The following is a 23,796-nucleotide window of genomic DNA, read 5'->3' on the forward strand; positions in this document are numbered from 1 at the left end:
GGGGTGACCCATAAGCCAGTCAGGAACCCCTCATGTATATGAGCAAGTCCCATAAGCTCACTAGCTCCCCAGGGTGAACTCTGGTGGAATGAAGGTGGTTTGTCATTACTATACTGTTCATATGTCCCTGGGAAGGAACTTTATTTTATTTTATTTTTTTAAATTTATTTATTTATTAAAGATTTCTGCCTCCTCCCCGCCACCGCCTCCCATTTCCCTCCCCCTCCCCCGATCAAGTCGCCCTCCCTCATCAGCTCGAAGAGCAATCAGAGTTCCCTGACTTGTGGGAAATCCAAGGACCACCCACCTCTATCCAGGTCTAGTAAGATGAGCATCCAAACTGCCTAGGCTCCCCCAAAGCCAGTACGTGCAGTAGGATCAAAAACCCATTGCCATTGTTCTTGTCAAAGGCCCAGAAAATATTTTTAACAAAATTATGGAAGAAAACTTTCCCCACATAAAGAAAGATATTCATTTAAATATTCAAGAAGCATACAGAACACCAAACAGACTGGATCAAAGAAAAACATCTCCTCACCATATAATAATCAAAACACAAAATATACAGGTTAAAGAAAGAATATTAAGAGCTGCAATGGGAAGGAACTTTAGCAACAAATGGAGTGTAGACATAAAGGTCTTGAAATCTCCTCACTCCTGTGTGGTCATGAAGAAGGACTCTGAGGAGGGGACATGAAGAGGCTGGGAGGACCCTGAGACTAGTGACTATGGGAGTCGTCAATGGAGGGGGCAAACCCTGGAGTGGAGAGCAGCAGAGGACCGTGGAAAACTGATGGACAGGACCGTGGGAGACCCATGGACGGGACTGTGGCAGTGGATAGTAGGGGGAACTGAGCAGAGGATGGTGTGTGTGGAGGAAGTATGATACAAAGCGTCCATGGAGAGGTGACAGATAGGAATGAGACACACCAGACAGTGACAATAAAGAGAGATGGGGCATATATAAAAGACTGGAGAGTGGCAGGGATGTGCAGGCCAGGGCAGGCACAGGCATGAGCTCAGAGTCCCGGCAAACGGGTGTTTTCTACTGCACTGATATTACAGGCATGAAGGGTCTAATTTGAGGTGAAGAGATGGGTTCAGTTTACAGCCACTGTATGCAGGGTCTATCCAGGCTGGAAGCGGGAAGTGGGAACCACGAATCTGGAGTCATGGCAAGAGAGCTGAACGGGGGTACAACCGGTTGGGTCACTGCCATCTGGATTATTGTGTCTTAAACTTTGGAGCACACACAATCAATGTCTGGCTCTCCTTCCTTCATGGTAGGGTTGGTCAGAGCCCATGAGTCGGCATGTGGGAGAGTTCCTTCCAGGTGCCTCACGCAGGGACTGCAGCAGCAGATAAAGTGGCTCGAGGACAGTATGTATTCGTGAAGAGAAGCTGACCTCACATATATCTGTGAGGAAGACCCGTCAAGTCTCCAGACAGGATGGATTACTAGCTGAGTAGGTGAAAGGGGCAACTGAAGACAGCTGAGCATGTAGCCCTGATGCCTAGGGGGAGGGGGAAGTGACCTCAGTTCTGTCCCATGAGGCCATGGGGTTTGCAGAGGGGAAGTCACAAATCTAGGGGCAAGGGGCAAGGACTTCTGCTGGTAGAATCACTGCACCCGTCTCTGGTGGGGAGGGGCGAGTGCAGAGATCAGCTAATTTAGCAAGGCAGGTCATGGTGCCCAGTGAGCTGACTCACAGAGTGTACCACAGCCTCCAACTGTACTGGAGACATCATCTGCCTCCTTAAGGCTCAGCGTCTTCCTCTGTAAATGGGGACGAAAGGAGGAGCTGCCCTTGCTGTCAGGAGGCCAGGGACTCCACACGCAGTGGAGGGGGAGGCAGAGACTGAGAGGAAGAGTTGTGTCTATATGCTTCTGTTCTCATGAAGGAGAGGAGGAGGAGAAAACTGGGCAGAGGCAGAGCTCCTTGTCTTCACTCTGCTTCATGATAGAGAGATCTGAGCAAACTCGGATGTCTGAGGAGGCAGTCGAGTGGGGAAGTAGATGGTAACAGGGCTGGGACACCTTGAAGTCCACACCATAGCCAGGGCATGGGCAGGAGAAGATGGGGAGGAATGGCATCTAGTTCTTTCTACTCCTCTTTCACGACACATTATCTGAGACCAACCAACCAGAGCTGGGTAGCTATCCGCTCCACTTATGAATTCCAGCACTGTCATATGCCATCACTCTATGGTTACAAAAGAAAAGGGGGGCATGGGAGAAGGAGGGGTGGTGGCACAGAGGCCAGGGTAAGTCATGTAGCACAAAAGCAGAAGAGAAGCCATCTGTGGAAAGAGTGGGGGTCGGCAGGAGGGGAAGGATAAGGATGGAGACTAGAGACAGATGTTTGCAAACACCATCCTGTAACCATCTGTTACTTTGAATGCTAACTTCAGTGCCAATAATAAAAGAAGTGGCTCTTCTTTTGATAATGGGCCATCTCTGGTAGCTGTCATGGCAGCCAGAAATCATGGAGAACACCCAAAGTTGTGGGCAGTCAGGTGAGGTGCCAAGCACAGTTACAGCCATGTCCCAACATTGTTCTTGCTCCACTCATTCTATTCATGTCGAAGAACGATGTTTTCAGTGTGTGTTTCCTTCACTACCCAGCAGACTGCTGGATCATTAAATGCAGGACCAACTCCTCCTCATTTCCACCTTCTGTGAGACACTCTGTGCACCTGAGCACATGCACGTGCGCACGCGTGCGCACACACACACACACACACACCTGCAAGCAAAGTCTTGCAGTCTTGTAAATAGGCACTTGAGAGCCTGTCAAATTATAGCCATCTAGTGGTGGCAGGGCATTGAGGGACCAAAGGTGACAGGCGATTTAGGGATTGCTCAGGCAATTCAACAATTACTTAATCATTTCTAGAGATTCAGAAACTGTAGCAATGGACTTTGTCCAAAATGCCACCACAGCAGCTGCAGCAGCAACCTCTCGAAGCTGTGCCAGTGTGCATTAGCATGCAGAGTCTGCCAGAGCATGGCCAAAGGCCCCATTGCTCGCGCACAGGCTTTTGATGATAACAAAGCCCAGGAATAAAGGAAGCTGTAAGGTAGAAACACTGCCTGCTGGAAGATGAAAACCATTGACTCTGTGAAGGACCAGAATCCAAGGCACTTGCCCTATGATGCCATGACGGCCAGAACTTTAGAGAATTCAGCGTCCTTACTGGGAGCACAGCGAGGACTAAGTGGGAACTCAAAAGGTTTGGAAATTATGCCCTGCAAAGTCTGTCTGCTACTACTGAAGTCATCATGCTGGTGGCCCAGAAGAAAAGCAAGCACGTGTAGAGTGTTTCTGGCTGTTCACTATCCCCCGCGCTAGGTGGATGATCATGTCATATACCCGGCAAGGCCGCAGATGGCATCTTACTTAAACATTTTGTTAAATCATTTCTGAGACACAGTGGGTGCTGAATCACAAATGGAGCTGCCCCTAACCCATCACGTTTACTAATTCTTATGGTTTTCAGGGGTATGAAAATCTCCAGGCACACAGTAGCGATAATGGTCCACAGTAAGTCCAAGTCCTAATTGTTTGCTCAGATGGCCAGGGGAGCTTGTTCCATATTAATCAGCTGTGAGGCTCTGCATATAATTGCTGTTAACCAGCTCTCCCTCAATCAAAGACAGTGGAATGGGAAATGAAGAACAAATCTTTTAGGAAGGATTTGAGTCCCCCACTTCCCCCCGCTACATTACAGGGATGGCTATTCACAGTAAAGACAATTAAGTGTGCTCTATCTAATATCTGTCCATGTCACTTAGCAAACCTGTGTCTCTCCTCATTTACATTTCATTTCCTTTATTACCAATTACACAAACTTCACTGGTTGTGTTAGATCATGCAGAGCCTCTCCCCAAGCTGGTGGTCTTTAAGAATTATTATTGTTACTACATTATCACAGCAGTGGCTCCCGAGGTGAGGCTGTCTCCAGTGCTGTCTCCCAGCTGGCTTCTGACAGGCATGGGAATGGTTGTATGTCCCATTCTTCCCTGCCCCCACTTCCCAAACACCTGTGGCTTCTGTGGCCCTAGCTTCTCCCAGGAATGCTGATATTTACGTGTTCTACCTACACAGAAGCCTGGCCTCAGGAGGTCACCTTGTTCCTTTTAGGAGCCCTTTCTGATGTCATCTTCCATAATCAGACTGTCTCTAATTCTCTAGTTCCCCCCTTTTCCCAAAACACCATTGAGTGTATCCTACAGTAAAGGGCCACCCTCTACTTCCAGGACAGCTGGCTAACCCCCACTGGCTCCTTGACCCTTCCCTTCATGGCCCATTTTTTCTATTAACCTCATCTCAAGCTCTGTCTTTGATCAATGTACCACCCGTGCATTTATTTTCTGATAATAATTCTACCTTCTACCACTTTTGCTCAGGTTTCCCCATTTCAGATATCTGACCTACTGACAACCTTGTTTGTTGTCAACACAACTACTCACACGAGCTAAGAGATGGAAGCAGGCTAGATGTTCATCAACAGACAGATGCAGCAACCTATTATATATATGCACAGTGGAACGGTGTTTAGCTATAAAGAAAGCCAAGGCATTTCAGGAAAATGGATGGAGCTAGAGATTACTATGTTAAATGCGATAAATTAGACTCTAAAAGACAAACACCACATGTTTACATGTTTTCTTTTGTTGTGACAGCCTCAATTTTACGTTTCACATCTATTCATGGGAGTATAGGTCATGAAAGTAGAAAGGTGACCATGAAAGCAGAAAGGTGGTGGAGAGAGAAGAGGGTAATCAGATACAGACTTTGTGACAGCAGAGGGAGGAATCTGGGGGACGAAGGCGACTAGCAAGAGTGAGGAAGGGCACAGACAGCAGGTGTGGGGAGGAGGATCAATAAGACCAAAATATGTATGTAAATGCCACAATGAAACTCATCACTTTTTATGAATTACAAAGCAAAGCTAAAGAGAAGCAAAACACCCTTCCTCTGCCACCCAAAAAAAATTTGGCTCCTAAAGAAAGTTGGTTGGAAGGGGACACAGAAAGGGAAATGTGGGTGTGGGTGCAGATTCAGGGAGTCCTGTAGGCCACTCATCTTCTCTAGAGAAGAGGGAGTGTTACTGAAAGTCAGAATCCTCTTCTACCACTGCAGGAGCTGCTGCGGCAATCAGGACTAGCTGAGCAGACTGAGGTCTTACTGCAGCATGGACTTGGAGTCTGCATTTGAGGAACATTCAGGTGGGGACTTCCTACAAGTCCTTTGTCAGCCGAGTGGAAAGAAAGGTGCATGCAGACCAGCTGCTTCTAGAGGAGGGCCTAGAAATTACTCTGCACACACTCTTTCTCTTTTGCACGCATGCACACAGGTGTGTGTGTGTGTGTGTGTGTGTGTGTGTGTGTGTGTGTGTGTACATGAGCAGTGTCCAAAGAGGCCAGGAGAGGGGGTCAGTGAGAGAGTTGAATCAGAGTCCCTGCAGCTGGAGTTACAGGTAATTGTGAGCTGCCTAATGTTGGTGCCGAGAACTGAACTTAGATCCTCAGAAAGAACAATATGCATTCTTAACCACTAGCCATCTCCCCAGCCCTCATGTTCTTTAAAAATAGTAATGATTGTGTGTGTGTGTGTGTGTGTGTGTGTGCTTGCGCGCGCGGGGGCGCATTTGTGTGTGTAATTCCACCGAAGATGTGCATGGAAGACCATGGAATCTGGATGGGATTCATCTCACCAAGTATGCCAAAGCAGGTCTATCCATGTTTGGGTGCTTTTCAGCTGTACATAAATATTATATTTCAAAGTCCCTCAGGTGGCAAAATAGGCTACATTAACTAACAAAGTGCAGGAAAAAGATTTTTCTTGAAGAGGAAATTTGTTTCACTCCTATAGTATACAGCTTGGCATCATGATATCTTTCTTCTGGAATAAGCAGATAACTGTGTAAGGGGAGAAGCAAGCAGCTACACGCTGTGTGCACCCTCTCTCCTATGACAAGGGGCTATAGGATGTCCTTCTCCTCTGAGGAAGCTTATATGGCAGCATCACCCCCTGAGAAGAAAATTGCACTCGGTACCTCACATGTCTCTCTCTTGAGGAAGAAGGTGTACAGGGCACCTTGCTCATCTGAAGACATTTCTCCCCTCTGAGGAGGAAGCTATACATAGCATACCATGTTCTCTGAGTAAAGAGCTGTAGATCGTACCTCACACTTCTCTGCCCTCTGAGGAGAAAGCTTACACAGCACCATCCCCATTCTGAGGAGGAAGCGTGAAAGGCACCTCACAGCCTTCTCCCCTGAAGAAGCTGCACCGGACAACTCTGCCCTCTGAGGAGAATGTTTGCACAACACCATGTCTCATCTGAGGGGGCAGCTGTACTCAGAACACCATGTGTTCTGAGGAGGGAGGTGAACAGGGCACCTCACATCTCTTCCCTGTGAGGAAGAAGTCAGTCCTCTTCCCTGAGGAAGAAGCTATATGGGAAACCTCTGTCCTGTGAGTAGGAAGCTTACATAGCACCTATCATCGCTGTGAGGAGGAAGATGCTTCCTTTCCTCAGGGATGAGGAATGGCTTCTCTATTCTGAGGCAGGAGCTGTTCTGAGGAGGAAGATGTTCTGAGAAGGAAGCTGTTCTGAAAAGGGAGCTAACCAGAGCACCTCACACCATTCCCCGCCAAGACAGAAGCTGTTGGGCTGAAGGATCGTCCAACTTTTGGATTCTTCACTGGCATCTGTTACCCAACTTTGAGAAAAGCAAAAATGATCAAATGTCTGCTACTTGGCTATAAACCAGCATAGGAAATATTTTAAGAGTTAGAAAATCAAGAAAAATGCTACTTTTTGTCTCCCGGGAGGGACAATTACCTGGGGCTACTCAAGTCTCACAGGTCCATTTCTGGCTTCAGTGCCAATGCTGACAGGGCATGTTGGGCATGGCCAAGAGATGTATGACTTGATAATGACACTGGGTATGAGTCTCAAAGTCATCTCTACAAACTACCACCTGTCCAAAGAGTAACGAAGCACCCGATTGCCGCCCCAGCTGGCTGGGGGTGCCATCAGTAAGTATGGGTATAAGATATGGGCTTATATTTTTCCCTTCTGAGTACATAACTTATAAAACCCTGTAAAAAAGGTACCAGCAAACGCAAGGAAATTTAACTATCTAAGTTTGTTGCTAAATTTTAGATTTGGCAGCAAAATTACCACACATAAAAAAACCAGTTTTTTTTTAGCCTGGATTCTCAAGACAATCATAATAGTCATATAGTTCTGTGGGTCTATGTTGCAATTTTATTCTACTTATCCTGAGCACACAACACTGAGACAGCAAGACAGTGGAGCACTACCTACGAAGAACTGTGTTAGCATCCGTTGACATCATTTCTTAGGTCTGTATGGAACCCAGGCAGTGAGGCTGTACCCATACGGCTTCCATACTAATTTGGAGTTGCTAGGCGCTCATCTCTCTTCTCCAATAAACCTCATTGCCACGCAAACACTTGAAAAAGCGTGAGGGGATCATCCCTCCCCACAGCACGGTACTTGCTCAAGACCCTGCTGAACTCACACCTCCTTGCTCCCTGACTTCTTGGGGTTTTGGGAGCCATGTGAGAAAGAGGGACAAAGCTACAAGGGGCAAGACCTGTAATAGCTTCAGAGACTCCTGGCTTTTCAGTCCACACTGCTTGTGATGGGCTGGACCCATATCCAGTTTCTAGCGAATGGTCTGTGGAAAGATGAGGGAGTCTCCACAGTGGATCAGAAATACTGACGGGCACCCGCCCCACCAACACTCTTCTTGCTTGCTGCTCTGAAGAACAGGCCACTGCCTTTTAGAGGGTCTTTGGGGAGATGCTGAGGATATTCTCTGGCCCATGAGGGAGCCCTATCAATATCCATGCGAAGGAATTAGGGATGAACCATTCCTCGCCACAGTCTCAAGATGTGACTGTAGTCCAGATGATGATGAAGATAGTAATGATGATGATGATGGTGATGGTAGTTTTTGTGGCAGAGTCCTGATCTGTAAGTCATTATGCAAGTCAGTATAGGCATGACAATGAAGTTTACAGGAGAAAGAGGATGTGTCTTGCTGTGTGTTCAGGATCAGTAAAATAAAGATGCTATGTAGATTCTCAGAGCTATAGTATTGGACTCACAGCAGTCCTCCTGCCTCAGCGTCTCAAGTGCTGGGATTACAGGTCTGTGCCACCACACCTAAGCATGCTAATGGCTCTTGATTTCAGACTGTTGACTTATTAAGTCAACAGACCCAGCTAACCTGAGCCCTGATTTCTGACCCACAGAAACCATGAGATATGGATACTGCTTGTTTTAAGCCATGCGTGTTGATGTTACATGCATCGGTGACTGAGTGACTAGGCCTTTATTAAGACTGTCTTTTTGAACAAAATGCTATTTTATTTGGGACCAGATGGTGTTAAAGGGCTTTAAAAACAGCCCCATCTCGATGTCATTTTTAAACATGAAAGTCAAATTATGTGCAAATATTCGGGGCTCTTTTAAAGAAAGTGTTATCCAAGGAGGAATCTTTCGCAGATAGATTTTCTCCTTTCTCTCACAAAGTGCATCTGTATTTTGAAATGATCTAAGATACTGCGATTTAAGTTATTTTTTCTCTTCTACCGCAGAGCTTAGGAAACGTTCCATGCTTGTCAGCCACTCTCTGCGGGAAGGAACAGGATTGCACTAATGAAGCAAGTTTGTTTCAAAGCATTTTTTTTCTTATTGGGAGTTAGTATCACTTTTAAACTACAAATTAAAAACTACGATTCCCTTGACAACCAGCTTAGTTCTAGGAGAATTCTCCAGAAGATGTGCCCTGAGAAATGACAGGAAGTTCTTTCTATCCCTGAAACAGAACTCATGTGACAAACATTAGCTGTTTGAGGCAGGAATAATCTTTAGGGAAGAGGGGAGATGGTGAAAATAGAAAATAGATACATTTGTGGCCATGAGGCTGGGACCACACACATAGGAACAGGATACTCCACATTCTAGGCACACTCCTATGGACCCACAGATACTTTATGTCAAGAAAACAGGAAAAATAAGACTGAATTTATTTTCTCTCAATTCTATGTGATAACTAATACTTTTACAGGGAGGTGATCCTGGAGTCCCAACCTTAACCAAGAAGCTATTTGTGGTTGATGTTGAGAGAGGGAGGATTGGTTTCCTCCAATGGCCTGCGTGACACCGGGTGACTGGGTGGCCAACCACATTGGGGCAGGCCCCATGCTTGGGGGTAGATGGCTGAGGAAAAGTGAACCCCTTTGTTTTCAGGTGTGCATTTTTTTTGTTCTGAATTTTATTTCCTAAGAGAGAGGACATCTGAAGTTGGGTAGACAGGGTGGTGAGAGGAATCTGGGAAGAGTTGGGTATGGGGAAAAATGCAATCAGAATATATTGCATGAAAAAAATTAATACAACACTATGTTAAAACCGAAAAACTGCCCCCTTGGGAAATGCTATGCACCCCCTGGGAATACCAAACCTTTACTCCACAGTGCAGTAAGGAAGAACTGAACTTTAATTACAGTTCTCAGATTCCTTTGCACATGAGTTCTTTTATATTATTAGTGAATTAATCATTATACTATTAACCTAAGCCTCTTAATAATAATTACCCCACTTATTCCATAATTACAGGTTAAGATGTTCATCATGAAAGCATCCACCCCCTCTAGAAATGTTTACAATGATCATCTGGTCAGGAAGTCCTCCCTGACGGACAGGAATCCATGCACATCCCCTTTCATGGCTCCTCCCGAAGCAGAAGGGATTCTGGGAATCTGTCCTCATAATGACGGCATGGTAGCCACTCAGTACTGAATTAACAACTACTTCTGCTCAAGGTAGAAGTAAATACCTACTTTTAACCATGGGATTTTCATATTTTGCTGGCTAGGTTTTCATTGTTAACTGGACACAGTTTGGAATCTCCTGGGGAAAGGGGCAAATCCACTGAAGAGCTGCCTCCTCTCTCCAAGTGGTTTGTGCAAGTCAGTGAGGAACTGTCTTACTGATGAGCGAGGCCTCAGCCCTAGCAAGTGGAGCTGGGCTGCATGAGGAAGCTGGCAGAGAGCAAGGTTTTCTTCCTTTATGTTTCCCACTCTGGGTTCCTGCCGTGAGGTTGGGCCCAGTTTCCCTTGATAATGGATTGTGACTGGGAAGAGTCAGCCAAAGGAACCCTTTACTCCCCCAAGTTGCTTTTGCTCTTGGCGTTTATCACAAGAAGCAAATACTTTTTTTTATATTTAAATGCTTTTATTGTTCTCTGAATCCTTTCAAAGTCCTGTACTTTCCTTTGGCTGAGAAAACAAAACAAACTTTTGTTTTGGGCCCTACTTTAAATTTCAATAAAAACAGCTGAGCGAGCAAGGGTCACATCAAGGGTCTCACTTCTAGCGAGTGTCCCATGTGGCAGAGGCTCATGTTGGACAAATCATCTCTACCAAATGACTGTCAGTAGTGATGGGACTGTAGCGTGTCCTTTGAAAGGAGTCCTGCGGAAGAGGAGGAGTTGGCACAGATACATGGAACCTAATACAAGAGCACCCCTGCGCCAGTGAGTGCCTGACAGCGCCCTTCAGTACATTCTGAGGAACAAACACAGCTCTGCCTTGAAGGTTTCTGGAGGTGGGACACACTGGATCCCACTGTTGGCTGGTTTAGCGATTAAAAGACTCAAGAGAACCTGAACTTCAGGCTGGCGCAGTGAATCCAGAGTGCTGCAGGTACCTTTTGCATCCACTCCAATTCTGGCAGTTTCTGAGAGAGCTGTGCTGTGTGGACACCATGCTCGGTCACGCAAAGCTCAAGGCAGCCCCTGACAGCCGGGCACAGCAAAAGAGACAGTGGCAAGGCGAAAGCTCTCCTTTGAGAATCCAGACTCACCCGATCAAATGGACCCAGACACCCAACTGTCCCAAGAATTTAGAGATTCTTAATTTTTTGAACGTCTCTTGGATAACAGACATTTAAAAAATTAAGATAGATTTTCAATGATCTACATTTATTAGAATAAAGTTGAAGTATCCACAAATAACCTGGTTGCCAAACTTTTAGAAAATTTTAGAATTGGATTACTGCTTCACAGTCACCAATTTCCCAGCGTTTGTCACGGGATAGAAACCAGTACCTCCCCCCCACAAGGCTCACCACAGAGCCTCTCTGACATTAGGCACCTCTCAGGGGCTCTTACCCCATGGGAGGGTCAAGAAACACTAACAAGATGATCTCAGGAGAACTGGAGACCAGTGAACTGGAAGGAACTAAGAACGAGAAAGAGCCAGGCAGGGAATGGATGTTTAGGCAGCTGCTCAAACCCAGGGTGAGACTTTTAGCAAATTTCAACAAGATTTTAGGGCGTAGGAGACTCATACAGCACCAATAAGCCAGAAAACACATACAGGAAAGTGACTTAACTTTCACCAGGACTCTGGCAAGGCCAGGGAGTGCAGGTAGAATCCACTGGGGACTGCCTTTTGTTTCAGGTCCAAAATTGATCATCTCATTGGGAACTGGGGAAGTACAAGGGGTATCTCCTTGGAATATCTCTCAAAAGGAGTCATCGTTTCTGCCAAGGAAGTTTTTATGTCTCTCCTCTCCCCCATGTGGTCGTATGACACAGGAAAGAGGCTACCCCAGGTATGCAAACTGTTTCAGGGTTGGAGATCATGAGGAAGGTGCATTCAGGAAGCACTCTCAGAAGGTAGCAGAACAGAAAACTATCTATTCCCCTCTATCTAAGGGGAAGAGGCAAACTCACCGGTTCCACGTTATAGGCAAACAGCGCATACTCTCTATCCGGAGATATTTCGTATCTGACGGCTCTTAAGAATTCCTAAAGGAAAAAAAGAAAAGAAAACAGAATTTACAGGTGTTGCCTGTAACAAATCTGGATCTTTTCGCAACACTGGAGCCATCCTCAAAATCCTCTACTGAGACAATTAAGCAGGGAACCAGCAACATTAAGTATGGCTATATCTTTTCTTAGTTAGCCAATCAAAACACAGCTAATCAATGCTTTCAAAAATTCTATTTGTGGGGGGCTGGAGAGATGGCTCAGAGGTTAAGAGTACTGGCTGCTCTTCCAGAGGTCCTGAGTTCAATTCCCAGCAACCACATGGTGGCTCACAACCATCTGTACTGAGATCTGGCGCCTTGCTCTGGCATACATAGAGGCAGAATGTTGTATACATAATAAATAAATAAATAAATAAATAAATATTTAAAAAAAAATTCTATTTGTGCTTTATTTCAAGTTTCAAAAAAAAACCTGGTCCTTATTGTGTCTGTTGGAGCAAATCGATGGACGCGAACATAAAAACAGGCATCATTTTCCTGTAAGACCCCCAGTTTCTCGATGCTCAGTTATCATCTTTTTCTTTTATTCTTACATTTAGACTCATATACTAAGTAGAGTTGCTACTAAAACAGAAGCAGATTCTGCACACTGTTACATAACTTGTCTCTTCAGCATTGTGGGATTCCCCCTGTGGGACTCCCTGGGAGTCAGCACACAGAGGGCATGCTTGCTTTTCCACCAGATTCCTTCGTATCCAGTCCTCACTGTGAGTATGTGCATCCCCAACCATGAGGTTCCTCGGACCTACCCTGCCCTCTGCCCTGACACACACTCCTGCTCTGACCCCAGCCCACCCCCTAGGGCCCTCATCATCGGTCTGGTGTCTGTCACTCCACAGTGCTGCAGTGACCACTTGGAGAGTGAGCCACGCCATTAGAAGTGACAATGCCTTGTGCCTCAGCTTCTTCTCGTGCAATGAAACCTTAAGAAAATGATTGCAAAGAGTTGGTTTGTCGGAATTATTGCTCTTTGTGCTAACTGTATCACCTTCATATGCCTTCATTCATGCAGTCTTTACTACAGGCAGGGTGGTTCTTAGTGGCTGCATTCCCAAAGTCACCATGAACACTAAACCAGTGCACACTGGATCCTCATACCCAGGGGAACCCAGGACTTTGCTCCTCATGCCTTTGTGTCCACATTTTAAAAATGCATTTTTGTTTAAAGATACCTTATCAGTTAGACATGGCTGAACCATTAGCTTTGAACTCCTGGCCAGAAGCACTGTAACAACCACAGAAAGCTGAGCCAGTACCCACAATGTCTCTACTGGGTGCACACACTACAACCTTCTCGTTCTCAGGAGCACTAGGCCTGGGAACCGCTGTAAGCACGGGATCACCCACAGATAAACATGTGGCAAACACATGCTCTGCAGTCCACAGGAGAAAAGCAACTGTTCAGTGTGAGAGCTGAGCAAGAAAGCAGAATGCTCTGTGCTCTGTCTCAGCTGACACAGCAACGCAGGACAGATGCAGGATGGCTGGACTGTGCTCCTGCCATGGTGGAGATGACGCAGTGTGCTCAGAGTGTGATTGCCCTGTGGGGGGCAGTAAGCTTTACCACATGGGGAATCGCAGATCTAGAAACTGTGAACAGGGGAACAACTGCACAGCGGCTGGAGCAGCTATGACCACAGCACCACACCGAAGACTCTGCCCACATGTCTCTCTGGATGTGGGCATGGATCTATTTTTATAGGTTAGACATTTTTAAGGGCTAGAATGACGATGAAGGGTGGCTTTAAAACAAGTTCAACAGATTTTGATAAATCACCTTCCACAAATGGCATATATATCCACTGTGGATATATGGATACACAGTCCTACCCTCCTCTGAAGTGATTTCTAACGTGATCTTCCCTCAGTTTTGACCATTGGAGGTGTAAGTTGGGGTTTCTGTGGTAGTTTATCTCCTAGGCACATTCATTCTTTGCTACCTATGACACAGGTAACGTTTGCCTTATCCTCATAATACTGACCAGATAAATATGCGATAAGGTTCCCATGCTCTCTCCTGAACTCCTGCATCCCACCCCTAAATTCCTGCATCCCACTCCCACTATTTAGCCCAAATCACTCTCCTCCAGGTGCCCTGGTGTTGTTTTGGTAAATGCCATAGTTCAGCTCTCCACAATACTGTCTGCCCTTGGCTTCCAGCACACATGTGTGCACAACCACACACACAGACACACACACATATGCACGCATGCACTCACAGACACACATGCATTCACAGACACACATGCACCCACAGACACACATGCACGTATGCACTCACAGACACACATGCACGTATGCACTCACAGACACACATGCACGTATGCACTCACAGATACACATGCACGCATGCACTCACAGACACACATGCACTCACAGACACACATGCACCCACAGACACACATGCACATATGCACTCACAGACACACATGCACACATGCACCCACAGACACACATGCACTCACAGACACACATGCACCCACAGACACACATGCACGCATGCACCCACAGACACACATGCACGCATGCACCCACAGACACACATGCACGCATGCACCCACAGACACACATGCACGCATGCACCCACAGACACACATGTATGCATGCATTCACAGACACACATGCATGCACGCACACACACGCACTCCTATTCACTCCTCTCATCTACCTCCCTTTTTACTGCTCTTTAAAGTCTCCTACATTCTCTGGCTCCAAGCCTGGGAGTGCAGGTCTAACACTAGATCCTTCAATCTTCTAGAGAAAACCACTCCCTAAGTGATGCCAGCTAATCTCGGGATTATAGTGATATTTTATTTATGTTTTGGTGTGGGAGGTCCTCTGTCTATGTGTTGCTATTATTGGTTAATGAATAAAGAAACTGCCTTGGCCTGTTGATAGGGTAGAACTTAGGTTGGTAGGGAAAACTAAATGGAATGCTGGGAGGAAGACGGCAGATTAAGAGAGACACCACAGAGCCGCCGGAGATAGATGTGCTGAAACTTTGCTGGTGGACTACAATCTCATGGTGATATACGGATTAATGGGGAGGGGTTAAATTAATATATAAGAGTTAGCCAATAAGAAGCTAGAGCTAATGGGCCAAGCAATGTTTTAATTAATACAGTTTCTGTGTGATTGTTTCGGGGCTAAGCTAGCCGGGCGGCTGGTAAGAACAAGCAGCTTACTCCCCCAACAATGTTTTAATAAATAAAGATTGCCTGAAGATGAGAAGGGCAAAGCTAACTCACGAGAGGTCAGGCAGTGGTGTCATACACCTTTAATCCCAGGATTTGGGAGACAGAGGCAGATGGAGCTCTGTGAGTTTAAGGTCACCCTGGCCTATACGAGATCAATGCAGAAACAGATCCAGGTGGTGGTGCCTCACACCTCACAGCTTTAATCCCAGAACTAGAGGGAATATAAAGTGGGAGGAGAGAGAGGCTCTGTCTGCTTAGTCTGCAGTCGCCCAGCCTTGGTAGAGGTAACACTTCTTTAGTGGCCTGGCTGTTTTGCTTTTCTGGTTGAACCTCAATATCTGTCTCTGGGTTTTTATTATTTGTGCTACATTTGGTGCCCAACATTTTGGATACAAATTCATGAAGAAGTCATTTGCCCAAAGACTCTAAAAACCACACGCCTGCTGTGGAGGAGTCCAGTGTACACGTTCCCTGAGGAGATACAGGAAGCCTGGATGGGGCCTTAAGCAGACAACTGTCTCCCGGCAGCTCTACCCGGATGTCTGGTGTTCATCTCTCAGTCCTTTGTCCTCCCTTTCCAGTTCCTTTGCTTCTCCCTCCTCTCAGATGAAAGTAACTAACTGCTCACAGTGACTCAGTCAGCTCCCCTCTCCTGCACTGCCACCCCCTTCTCTCCTGTTCTCTCTATTCTCTTTTATATCTTCTATTCAGTTGCTCAGAATTCTCCTGAGCTTTCTGTAGAAATATGTTCTGAGCCCCCACACTCTTGCTTCAGCTCCTGCCCTCACCTGGGTGAGCACATTTCCTTGAGCTCTGTCCCTAGCTCCTGACTCCATTGGCGAGCAGTCTCTCCTCCGTGGTCAGGCTGTTACATCACTGAAATGTGTAGCTCACCATCTGAAATCCCCATCAGCTCCCCACCTCTCCAGAGGTCATCACTACAGCTCCGATGACCAGCAGGCCCAGTCCTGCCCTGTCCCCTCCTGCAGTCTGCCCACATTTCCTCTTCTTTACCCTTCACTCCTGGCATTCCTTTCTCTACACCTTCCCAGAGCAGGCCAGGCATGCAGCCATGCAAGGTCTGCACTTCCTCTTCTCTGCCTGGAACCGTCCAAGCTTTCATTTCCTTAAGACCACCTTCTAAGTAAGTCCTTCAATGGCTAGTAGACAGATAAAGTAACAAACGGCTTTGTCTCTGTTCTCCACAAAGCGATATTCTGCTTGTTTTCCTGTGACCTAACAATTATTTTCTAAGTTAGCACCCTCTCAACCCGTTTATCTCACACTGTCTGTTCTCCTCGATAGGAAGGCTGCTGGTTCCAATCTTCAATCTCCCTCAACAGTTCTGTGGTTTTTCTCATGCAGGTCTCACCTTTGTTTCGTTACATTTATCTCTAACTATTCAACAAGATGGATGTTTCAGAGATAGGAAAATAGATGATGTCTCAATATCAATATACAATCATGAGCTGCTAATATACAGGGGATTGATTGGATTTGGGCATGACTTTACATTCAGAAGCATTTCCAAGTTTGTGTTTGTGGCTTTAAAACAAAGAATTCTTGGAATCTTCTTTATAGTCATCTTTTCTATGGGTAGATTCTTCTCTTCCTGCCTGGTACTCAATCCCACTCCACAGAAGTGTGAAGAAGGTGGGCATTGCTGGCTTTCTGGACTGTGAAGGAGAGGCATCCAGCCTTTGCCCTTTTGTATGGTAGCCTCTAAGTCTCTCTGTAGGTGACGTCATCTGCCTGTTCATCAGTACCTTGCTCTGAGATTTCTTAATGAGTGTGTGTTGGGTTTGATGATGCCTTTCCTATATGTAGGAGGTGATTTTGTATGTATGATGTTGTTTTGTTCTTTTTAGTCTGTCAATATGATAAATGATGTTGTTTTATCTTCAGATGTGAAGTCAACCTTACATTCCCAGAATAAATTATAACCAGCCATGATGTATTACCTCCTGTGAATGTTTCTGGGCTCAATATCCCCATGTTATTTTGGAGATTTCTGCATCTGTGGGCATGAGGGAACTAGTTCTCTAGTAGTAGATTGGTTGTGTTTTTATCTCAAGGCACTACTAGCTACAGAATAGACATAGGAATCATTTCTTCATCTTCCACTATTTGTTCTTTCTGTTTTCTATTACAATAACAAAGGATCTGAGAAAAATATATAGAGAATAATATTGGATATGGTTCATAGTTCTACAATCTAGAAAGTCCAAGAGAGAGACACAGGCATATGGTGAGGTTTGTCCGGCTTCACTGTGACATTGCAAACTAGGCAAGGGTACCAGCTCATGTGTCTCTTCCTCTTGTTACAAAGCCACCCGTGTCATTGTAGGACCAGATTCTCAAAGCCTTATCTACTCCTGACTACAGAAGAGTTTCACTTCCTTATTCACATAAGGATTTGGGGGCTAGTTTTCTGACATAGGAATTTTGGGGGACATATTAACACCATAGTATAGCTTTGCATTAAATTGATATTTCTTCCTTAAATGTTGGGAAGCTTTTTGCTTTGAGCCTTACATTTTCTAGAAGTGGTTTCAAAGCTGTTCCTTCTATGAAAGCCATAAGGGGCTGTCTTAGTTACTTTTCCATTGCTGTGATGAGATACCAGAATCAAGGCAATTTATCACAAAGAAAACATTTATTTGGGGTTTACAGCTCCAGAGGCTTAGAGTCTGTGACCATTATGGCAGGGAGCATGGAAGAAGACAGGCAGGCATGATTCTGGAGCCATGGCTGAGAGAGCTTATATTGTGAGACACAACCACAAGGCAGAGAGAATCCATACCCTAGACACACCTCCTCAGAGGTCACAGCTTATAATCTTTCTCAGATAGTCTCATCAACCGGAGACCAAGTGTTCAAACACGTGAGCCTATGGAGGCCATTCTCATTCAAACCACCCTACCAAGCATGCTGTCGTCCAGGTTATGTATGCTGTCAAGTTAACTGGGTTAAGGCTGAGCACAGCTTTTTATGACCTTCCTAGCATCTGTATTGATGGCCTCTGGATTATAGTTAATGCTTTCTGAATAAATAAATGATTAGCTTTTAATTTGTTATGAGGGAGGTAGTACTGAAGGTGATGTAATGTATGCTGGAAGACACGACCTCCTGCACCCAGATCAGGCTGCATCCAGCCCTCGATGAGGGTTAAATGAGGTCAAGCTAACTCAAGGCAGCAAGCATCCGAAGAATGCTCAGAGAAGTCCCAGCTCCCCATCTTAGAGCCTTTGTGACGGTCCTGTCCTTGTACCTCCATGGCTGTGGACATTTAGATACTAGGCCCACCTTTTTTGCTAATGTGAATAACAGACAGACAAACTGCCTCGTGATCATCTGCTCTGAGACTCTCCACTGGTGATCAGCTTCCCAAATGATGAAGCCCCAGTTCAGCCTCCACTGAACAACTTTCAATTCAGCTCCACTGAGCAACTTCTGGGATCTTCCCTCCTTCCACTGGTGCCTTGACATTCACCAACCCACAGGAAGAATTATCCATAGATTTCAAATGCTATGTATTTGTTTGTTACTTGAATTGTAAATATTGTCCATCTAAGTAGTTATTTATGTTTTTAATGTCTAAAATTTAAAAGTTATAAAGTAGTCTAACTATAGCCAACATTCTTATTATATAGCTTCTGGGCTTGCTAGCTTTGAGAAACTCTTTTGTGTTAAACCAAATAATTGATTTTAAAAACTATTACAGACTTTAACACAATTAGGATTGAATTCTGTGCATCTGTGATGTTACAATGGCGCTGGCAGAGCCTTCTAGGAGGGTCCTTGTCTTCATACCACAGATATAATTCAGAATCAAAGGCTCACACTACTGGAGCCACCTTCCGAATTCTCTAGTCTTTACCACTTCCTGTCCTCTATGTTTAAAGTTAAATAGCCGTAAGCTTGGACTGTGAGCTCAGAAAGTCTGTGCTTTGCATCCTGTTTACATCAAACTTTCTATGGGAAAGTTTGAGACTTTCTTAATTGCTCCTGCTTCTGTAAAGTGGAAATAATATTTGTTCCCATCTGGCCACTGATATGAACAGTCAGAAAGTATTAATCAGTCCCAGCCACAGCAAGAGGGCAAAGCTACTGTTGCCATCAGTCTGAGTGTGATGGCTTTCGTGTGCTTTTAGTGTAAGCAACAGAGCTCATGCTACTGTAAGTGTGCGGACTTCATGGGTATCTCAGGTGCTCAGGCTCGTATATGAGGTTGTGCTTTGAGTTGGAAATGTCCCCCATAGGCCTGTGTTTTGAACGCTTGTTCCCTAGCTTTAGGATATAGGACGTGGCTGGCTGAACCAGGCCACTAGGGGTAGGCCTTTGATGGTACTGCCCACCTTAGTTCTAAGGCTTTTTGTTTGCTTCTTGGTCCACCGTGATGGGTTCCTGTTGCTGCAACTTGAAAAGGGAGTGATATCTCCATGTCTTGTGCCATGATGGACTGAGCCAAAACAAATATTTTCTTCTTTAGGATGCCTCTGCCATGTGTTTCCCCATGATCTATGGGCATCAGTAGTTGATGAGGAAGGGAGAGACATTTCTTCAGTGGTATAGCGAGTGGTAAGGTGTCCACATTCTTTTAATTAACCTTTTCCCCATGGCTGCAAACAATCCTAAGGAAACTCATTGGTTCATCAAAACAACAAAAGCCAAGAATATATGAAAATCAACAAGGGATGAGTCATGAAGAGGAGGTGATTTGGAATCCCCCACTAAATGCTGTGATTACCATTAATTAATAAAGAAAACTGGCTTGGCCTGATAGGGTGGAACAGAGCTAGGCAGGGAAAACTAAAATGAATGCTGGGAGAAAGAAGGAGGAGTTTAGGGAGAAGTCTGCCCTCAAGCCACAACCACAGTACAGCAGCAGGGCATCCTTATTAGAGGTGGAACACAGCCTCAGCCTGCTAAGAAACAGAAGTCCTCCATGAACCTGAGGTATGGCTTATAGCAGGCCCCTCATCTGTGGTCTGTGTTCCACAGCATCCATTACTCAGGGTCAACCATGGTCTGAATATAGTAAATGTAAAGTTCTAGAAGTGACTCATTTAAAGAGGGGTCTCATGATGCATGCTGTCAGGTGCTGTCTGCCTTGGGTGTGAACTGTGTTTTTGCTCAGCCAACTCTACAGCATACACACTACCAACTCCTTCATCTGAAGAAGGATACTTAAAAGAAAATCCCACACTAGCTCAGAATTGAGAAATAGACAGTTATTTCTTTAGGGGTAGAATCACAAATCAGAACCCTCTGCTTGAACGGAGATTAGAAACCAAAGAGGCTGGATGCATGCTCTACAACGGCATAGATAGTATAAGAGGCCACACCTCAGTGGGCAGGTAACCACTGGCTGTAAGACTTCCTACAGCACCTCCCCCTTTTGTTTAAATAAGAAATTTCTAAGCCTAATACAAAATTATATACAATAAGAACAAGTATATTTAATAATTATCCTATCCTAACTAGTTTAAGTCTTGTATAATAAATAAATTGGCCAAGTCATGAGAGGAAAGTAACTACAACTATCTAGTCTTCAATCCCATTGAAGATCTGAGAAGGGAAATAATATTACTTGAGTAAACAGGAAGTGAAATCAAGCAACTTCCAAAATGTGCAACAAATGACAGAGACAACTGGCTACCTGGGCAATCACCCAAAGTCTCATTTGCAATGTTGAAGCAACCAACTTTGGCTAAGGCATAGAACAACTGACAGACTATTTTCAGAGGCAGGAAAATTTTCAAAACTGTTTTACCCTGTCCTGGCAAGATTTGACAGTCCTGCTTATCCATTTCTGGACACTATGTACCTTGTCAGTGGTTGAGGTATGAGCATTTCTTTGCCCAAAGGCCAGTTTTGCCAAGAAGAAAACAAGCTCCAAGTGGAGTGTCTTCAGTGCTCAACATTCTCTTGGGAATAGATCGGTGCTGCCAGGAGCAATTGTGTCTCACCTCAACAGAACCCTAATTTATTTAAATGCCATATTCTACAGCTCTTTGAAGTGGTTGAAGATTACCTATCTATGTACCCTTTGGGGTTCCTGCGGGGTTCCTGCTTCATGAAAGAGTCTGCTAGACATTCTGCAGGACACAGAAAAATGTGATGGACAAACTGCCAGTATAGGTGGAACTGTCTTTAAAATTTCCTGCTTTGTGAAAAAGTCTGCTGTTCATTATGGGCCTACAGGCTAAAGATGGATGCCCCAATAGTACAGAAGAACTTTGGGTCCAGGCAGCAAGATGTCGCTGTCATTTTTAGAGTTTTGGAAGTTGCTTACAATATACTTCCTGTTTACTTAGGTAATATTATATCCTTCTGGAGTCTTTGATGGAGTTAAAAATTTATAGTTATAGTTTTCCTTAGTTGTGATAAAAGATAAAGTAGATATAAATATTGTAACTGTAATTCTGGCTAGAATTTTGCTATGTTAAAGCTCTTCTTTTTATTTAAACAGAAAAGGGGAAATGGTGTGGGAGTCCCCTCTGTGTGCTGTAATTATCACTAATAAATAAAGAAGCTGCCTTGGCCTGTTGATAGGGCAAAGCTTAGGTAGGCAGGGAAGATGGAACTGAATGCTGGGAGGAAGAAGGATGGAGTCAGCAAAACGCCATGGATCCGCTGTCAGAGATATCTACGTGCTGGAACTTTGCTGGTAGGCCACGACCTCATGGTGATACATAGATGAATAGAAATGGGTTAAATTAAGATGTAAGAGTTAGCCAATAAGAAGTTAGAGCTAATGGGCCAAGCAATGATTTAATTTGATGGAGGAAGGTCATTGGTTAAAAAATAAAGAAACTGCCTTGGCCCATTTTATTGGTTAGAACATAGGTGGGTGGAGTAAACAGAACAGAATGTTGGGAGGAAGAGGAAGTGAGCTCAGAGAGGCCATGCTCCCCTCTCCCAGGCAGATGCCATGAAGCAAGCTGCCAGGTCAGACATGCTGAATCTTTCCCGGTAAGACTGATGCTATACAGATTATTAGAGATGGGTTGATCAGGATATGAGAATTAGCCTGTAAGGGCTAGAGTTAATGGGCCAAGCAGTGTTTAAAAGAATACAGTGTCCATGTAATTATTTCGGGGCATAAGCTAGCAGGCGGCGGGGGTGCTGGGGACGCAGCCCCACTGCTCTTATTACTACATTAATTAATACAGTTTCTGTGTGGCTATTACAGGGCTAAGCTGGCCGGGTGGCCAGGATGAACAAGCGGGTCATTCTACATTTATCATTCAGCAGGAACCTCAGACTGACCATCACGATGCTGCATGATCTAAAGGCACAAAAGTAGCTCAAGGCTGGCAATCTGAGTGTGTCAAGGAGAGTCCTTAACAGGCTTCCTTTAGGAGAAAAGCTCCCAACTCGGTGCGGAAAGAGAAACAAACCTCACACCATGAGAGGAATGAATTCCCTACCCATGAAATTGTGAAAAAGGAAAGAGGTGTATGCTAGCTTTACTGTCTGTCATTCTCCAATATCTGGGAGTTAAGGCAGTGGTGTGCTCCTTGAGGGTGAAAAGGGCATTGGCCATAGGATTTAGTGAAGCTCATGGATGCAGGCATTAACAGCATCTTGGAGGGTGTCCTCTGGGGCCAAGGCACTCTACTGTAGAATTAATCAAAGTTCTCTTCACTCCAAGATATCAGCCACCAGTTAAACAACTTAGCTTCTTATTTTCTGATCTTTTCTGCTGAAGACACTACCTCCTTCAGACACAGGGCTTGGAGGAATTGAGCTGTAACTGATCTGGAAGCCTCTTCCCTGAGGACTGGCTCTCATAATACTGGAAGGTATGATGCAAGCTGGCAAGGGAGAAAAGCAATCAATACTCCTAACCAGTTGTAAAGCTGTGAACCACAATAGTGACCAGAGTGGCAAGAAGATATCTCCAGTGGTGTAATAGTACATCAGATCTAGGGGGTAGACAGCCTTCTAATAGGACTTAAGGGCAGCTCAGCAGGAGGGAGTTCATGCCTGGTACTACAAACCCAACCATCTGCCTGTGGCTGGAGAGGTCACAGACCCTAGAGGAGAATCTGCTACTGCTGATTTCTTTCTTTCTTTCCTTCTTTCCTTCTTTCTTTCTTTCTTTCTTTCCTTTTCTTTTCTTTTTTTTTTTGGATTTTTGAGACAGGTTTTCTCTGTAGCTTTTGGTTACTGTCCTGGAACTAGCTCTTGTAGACCAGGCTGGCCTCGAACTCACAGAGATCCGCCTGCCTCTGCCTCCCGAGTGCTGGGATTAAAGGCGTGCGCCACCGATGCCCGGCTCTGCTGTTTTCTTAAACGAATATAATTGCTAACTATATCCTAAATATTTATCCTCATAGCCACAGGTAGGTGTAGCTTTTACCCCTCATCAAAGAAACTTGTTTTTGCAGCAGACAGAGGCTACTGCAGAGATTTACAACTGGTGAAAGTGCAGAGCATAAGTGACCAGCCCCAGTCTGTGCATCTATAATGCAACTCCTAAAACTAAGGTTCAGGGGAAAATGCACAGGAGGGGGTAGAAAGATTGCAAGAGCCAGAGGCCAAGGCATCTTCCCTGCGATAGTGTCTTGTATATACTATAGGGAGTAGCACCCATGAAAGTACCAACAATATGGTCACCCAAACAAGACCTGCCCAGTGACAAACCAGCTAACATGCCAACATGGACGGGAAAAATTAAAATGTCATGAGGCCCTATGCTTAGA

At 45.1% G+C, this 23,796-nt stretch overlaps 1 protein-coding gene across 4 annotated transcripts in view; it reads right to left on the reverse strand.

The window, feature by feature from the left end:
- Dpp6 (dipeptidyl peptidase like 6) overlaps positions 1–23,796 on the reverse strand; it is an 812,759-nt gene that overhangs the window by 198,677 nt on the left and 590,286 nt on the right. For all 4 annotated transcript variants that reach the window (XM_075955602.1, XM_075955604.1, XM_075955601.1 and 1 more), the window contains exon 5: positions 11,788–11,862. In XM_075955602.1, the coding sequence (XP_075811717.1) occupies positions 11,788–11,862 (75 nt within the window). The remainder of the gene's footprint in view (positions 1–11,787; positions 11,863–23,796) is intronic.

The sequence above is a fragment of the Microtus pennsylvanicus genome, chromosome 21, assembly GCF_037038515.1.
Source record: "Microtus pennsylvanicus isolate mMicPen1 chromosome 21, mMicPen1.hap1, whole genome shotgun sequence".
NCBI classification, from domain to species: domain Eukaryota; kingdom Metazoa; phylum Chordata; class Mammalia; order Rodentia; family Cricetidae; genus Microtus; species Microtus pennsylvanicus.